The sequence below is a fragment of the Mesocricetus auratus genome, unplaced genomic scaffold (genome assembly GCF_017639785.1).
Source record: "Mesocricetus auratus isolate SY011 unplaced genomic scaffold, BCM_Maur_2.0 Super-Scaffold_100676, whole genome shotgun sequence".
In the NCBI taxonomy this organism is placed as follows: Eukaryota; Metazoa; Chordata; class Mammalia; order Rodentia; family Cricetidae; genus Mesocricetus; species Mesocricetus auratus.
In genome coordinates, this window is record NW_024429266.1 from 176,779,966 (window position 1) to 176,785,245 (window position 5,280).

The window sequence follows — 5,280 nt, forward strand, 5'->3', positions numbered from 1 at the left end:
ATAGTTATTGTTTCTGCTAAAATATACTAACTCATGGAAGACAGCACAATTTAAATGGTATAGTTAATATATTTCAGAAATTTCAAGAACAAAGTTCCTATCACCGGAATGTAAAAGTTCAGCAAATTTTGCAATCAAAGTCTATTGCCAGGCTGGGCAGTGATGGTGTATGCCTTTAATCCCAGCACTCAGGAGTCAGAGACAGGTGCATTTCTGTGAGTTTGAGGCCAACTTGGTCTACAGAGTGAGTTCTAGGACAGCTAGGACTACACAGGGAAATTCTGCCTTGAAAAACAAACAAAAATACATTACCAGAAATATGTGGAATAAAGAGTGGATTGGGCACACACTACATTAAAATGTACCATGAGGTGACAAACACGTGCATTTTATGGAGATATTCACACAGAAGGCATGTGAATTCTGTGATTCTGAAATGATAAGACTTGTTTTTGATGATTTCCACCCCAAGAATACATGGTATTTTTTTATCTTGATTTTTTATTCTGCACACAGTCTCCCTCAGAGCCCGGTGGACCTGCTTGTTTCGCAGAGTGTAGATGGCAGGGTTCAGAAGCAGTGTCACCACTGTGTTCACGAGAGCAGCCTCTCTGTTGGATTCTAGCCTACTTATTTGCTTTGGTTTCACATATATAAACACACAGCTGCTGTATATTAGAGCGAGGACAATGAGGTGGGATGAGCAGGTGGAGAAAGTTTTCTGTCTCTCCTTGGCTTATGGGAGTCATACAATTGTGACTACTATGCTGTATGCAGTGATGGTTATAATGAGGGATGAGATAATGATAAGAAAAGCAAGGCCAAAAGCCAGAGTTTCAGCAGATTTGGTGTCTGAGCAGGAGAGGTGGATCAGAGAGCCAATGTCACAGAAGAAATGTGGGATGACATGGGGGCCACAGAAGGGTAACCGTGATACCTTCCCTACTACCCAAGTGGTAAAGGTGGAGGTCATAGTAAGGCAGGCCATGATTAGAAGGGTGCAGGTCCTCAGGTTCATGGTGGTGGGATAATACAGAGGCTTGCAAATAGCCACACATCTGTCCACTGATATCACAGCTATGAGAAGAAAATCAAACGCCCTAATAAATATAAAGATGAAGGCTTGTATGGAACAGGCAACAAAGGAAATTGTTTGTTTCCCTAAAAGAAAGATAGCCAACAACTTAGGAATAACAGCGCTGGTAAAACAACACTCAAAAAGGAGAAAATACCAAGGAAAAAGTACATGGGGGGTTTTCAGATGAGCACTGGTGCATACAACAAAGACAATGACTACATTTCCTGTGATGGAGGCCAGGTATGCCAGCAGGTGCACTGAGAAGAGAAGCCTTCCCAGGTACTGGACAGTAGGAAATCCCTCCAGGGTAAATTCCTGGACCATCGTCCCATTCTCCATTTCCACTGTCTTAACTTAGGATAAAGAGATCACAGAGATCAGAGATGTTCTCTTGGTGAACACAAACAGATCATTTAGCAGCCTGTTCAAAGTGTGATGGAAGATTAAATATGATGAAAGATGTTATTCTCTTTAATTTTGATATAAACATGTGTGTTCCTAAGTTTAACTGTAATATCATAATTATTGGCATATTATTCTTTGGTTCAGCCATCATTACTGTCATCTTTATAACTGTCACCATCACCACTATACTAGCCACCTGAAGTCAGTATTCCTCTCTGTCCCCACAATATCGTAAATATTAGGCTTTTGTCACCCCTGCTTCACCAGGAAAGATATAAATTTTCAGAGTCTCAGAGAGGTTGGGTCATTTAACAGAGTTTTTAAAGATTGAACTCCTACTTGATTCCAAAATTCCTGCTGTTTCTCAATATTATGACAAGGTATTTTAACGTATTACATTTGTATTTATTTTTAGAATAACTGTACACGTGAGAGCATGTTTGTGGATGTAAGAGGACAATTTGCAGAAGTTAGTTTCTTCTTGCACCTTATGGGTCCTGGAGATCAAATTTGTGTTATTACGCTTGGTGGCAAATACCCAAACTCACAGAGGTCTTTATAAAAGACCTTTATACCTGACCTTTCTCCTTTGTAATCCCACACAACTGAATGAAGAATTGTTTGCGTTCACTTATACAAAGAACAAAAATCTCCAAAAACACAGGTATAAAATATCTTTGATGATTTCCCCATAAAAAATGTCCAACTGACAGTCTCTCAAACATATGTGATAGAAACACTCTATTGACCCCACTTTCTCCTCTGGTAATAGTAATGGCATATGGTGGCCCTAAGGGCAGTATTGTTCTTAGAGTAGATATGTTTCAGCACACACAACCACCTAACAGAAGGACACTGAGATGACCAGGCACTAGAGACCTCACTGTTACAGGATAAATCAAAGACTTAACCTGGCTCTTCTGGCACATTTGAAGATGCTGGTGGATGTCTTCAAAGCATTAACCTTCACTCATAGCAGTGGTCCCCAAATTTGTCATTTTCTCTTCCATCTGATCTGAGTGCCACTTTGCTGGCAGCAGTGTGTAATATGTGTTTGTCCCACACTGCCATGGCCAAGACCTGAGTGTACCTATTACCTCGTTCTCCTTCATGCTTCAGGACCCAAGGAGTAGCCTAAGGAATATTCTGGCACACTGCTCACCTCTTGGGTGTGCAACTGACCTTTCTGCTGCACAGCTTTCTCCTTTGTACAACCCCACTTAACTAATCACAGAATTGTTTGTGTTCAGTTATATCAAGAATGAATGTGATCTTGCAAAACACAGATCTAGTATGTCTTTGATGATTTCCCCATGAAAATTTGGTCACTAGTATGATGTCCCCAACGAAGGAACAGGGTGTTCTTAGAGCTTGTTATGAGTGGAAGGAATAAGAAAGAAATGTTATGTACAGCTGGGATCCCTAGAGATGTCTAATTGTTTACTTTTGAGAACAACAGTTATTGGTGGAACAGTGTTTCCTGTCCGGGTGACAGGTAGTGCATATTTGTCCTCTGCTGAGACTTTTTACTCTAATTCACTAAGCATTTCTCAGATCTCAACTTGCAAAAGTCAAAGTCCAGATCTACATTTCTATATGTGATGTGTATACTGAGTCCAGAGCAATGTACCAAATGTAAACACGTGACCATAAGGAATAAACAATTTTATTTTACCCTGATAAACAAAAAATTGGAGTGGAAATTAATATATGTAATATTTCTGCATATGCACATATGGATACCAACCACTGCTGTTATTTTTTTATCAGCAGAGTATTTTCTTTACTGCCCTGCCTCTTTAAAGAGGGAAATGCATGCAATCCTTACTTCTCCACAAAGATAAATGGAAGTCATGTGTCTCCTGGCACCTAAAACTTACCTGATCCTTTGCTGTTTGTGTGTGTATGCATATGTGTATTTGACACATAATAGTTTTATGAATTTACAGAGTACAATGTTATATTTTAGGATAGCCACACAGTATTGCCATGGTCAGGTCAGAGTAATTAGCACATCATTTACCTCATTTCCTTGTGCACAAGAACATTCTAAATCTTGTTGGCTGTTTGTAATCTTCAATGAATTGTTTTCAACCATGATTACCTTTCTATATAATCAGGCACTAGAAATGATTCTTTCTGTCCAACTGCTCTTCTATTCTCATTAATCGCCTTTGATCTTTCAGGTGCTGCTGTCTGCTACTCAGTTACTTAACTCTGTGAAAGCAACGTAACAAATTGCTTCCACATACTAGTGAAACATGTTTTCTCATCTCTCTGTGCCTATCTTATTTCCCTTAACATGATATCCGGATTTATTTGGACCATGGAACATATCATATCTTAGTGGCTGACTAACTGATCACTGTATGCACCTGTAATTAGTGAATCCTCTTATAATTAATACATATAGGTAGACATTTCTGGAAGACACATGAGCCACAGAAAGGAGAAGCTGTTACCTAACAACTTTTGATCTGTGGGCTGTCTCTTGGCTACCTCAGGCTGGCTGCTGGGAGCTGATCTCTATTCCTGCAGCTTGTGGCTTTACAGTGAAAACCAAGGACTACACAATTTCATTATAAGATGCAGAGAAATTAAGCTGACACTGAGCTGGAAGCATCCTTCCTGCTAGCTAGCTTCTGTATTTCCAGAAGATGTTATACCTACAATTGGGAAGCAACATTATTCAATTATGACCCAATGAACTGTAATGCTACCCTACTATGCAAGATGTGCCCACTGGTGACACGACTATTGAGGGATAACCAACAGTCACTGATTGAATTTGAGGCCCTCTCCGCAGGAGCGAATTTATACCTGTACTGTAAACCCAGTTAAAAATATCCATGACTTGGGGCAGGGTGTCTTGTGATCTAGGGAGGACCTTACTGATGTTGTGAGGCTAAATTAACACAGGCCCCAAACAGTTTCTAAATGCTTATGTTTATACTCACAGACAAAGGCTACACTTTAAAGAGCATTTTGTTTTATCAACATTAGGTTGTAAGGTAATTTCTTGGAAAAGTTTTTAAAGCTACCATCATCAATCCTATTTTACAAAGTTGATGTGCGTTATCCTTCTTATGCTGCGCATATGTGTTATTTTTATTGGTTGATGAGTATCAACAAATAAACATCGTCTCCCCTTTTCTGTCTAATTAAAAAGGAAGGTTTTAACTTTAACATAGTAAAATTACATATAACAAAATGGTTATCAAGCAAGAAGTACAGTTACAGTATTTAGTCTATTTGTATTTGACAAAATTAAAGGAAATACTCTATCAACTATCCTATCTTTGATTAAACTTTTTTTTGGTTTTTTGAGACAGGGTTTCTCTGTATTGTTTTGGAGGCTCTGTAGACCAGGCTGGCCTTGAACTCACAAAGATCCGCCTGCCTCTGCCTCCCAAGTGCTAGTATTAAAGGCGTGCGCCACCAACGCCCGGCTTTTGATCTAAACTTTTACACTTAATTGTAACACAAGTTGTAATGGGTCTTAATGATAAAAGCCTGGAGCCAGATATAGGGAAAAATGCTGAGAGATTAGAGAGAAGGAGCAAGCCAAAGCCATCTTACAAAGACATTTCTTTATGATATAAATTGGCTTGTTGTCAAGTAATGGAAAAGTCTTTTTTCATTCTTTGCTATTGACATAAATTTTTATGAAATTATGAGGTCTTTAGCACATTTCCTATCAATAGTTAATCAATTTTATCATTACCTGTGTTAGAGGGCCTGGCAGACTCATATGGGATTGGAGATGATTGATTCCTACTCTTTATTGTGCCTTGTAA

The 5,280-nt window shown here is 39.0% G+C and overlaps 1 protein-coding gene across 1 annotated transcript; it reads right to left on the reverse strand.

Annotated features, from left to right (window-relative positions):
• Nucleotides 1–349: 349 nt before the first annotated feature.
• Nucleotides 350–1,417, reverse strand: LOC101826760 (olfactory receptor 6C75-like). The gene is given in 1 exon segment (XM_013110308.1): nucleotides 350–1,417. A coding segment is annotated over 1 exon segment (1,068 nt).
• Nucleotides 1,418–5,280: the final 3,863 nt, after the last annotated feature.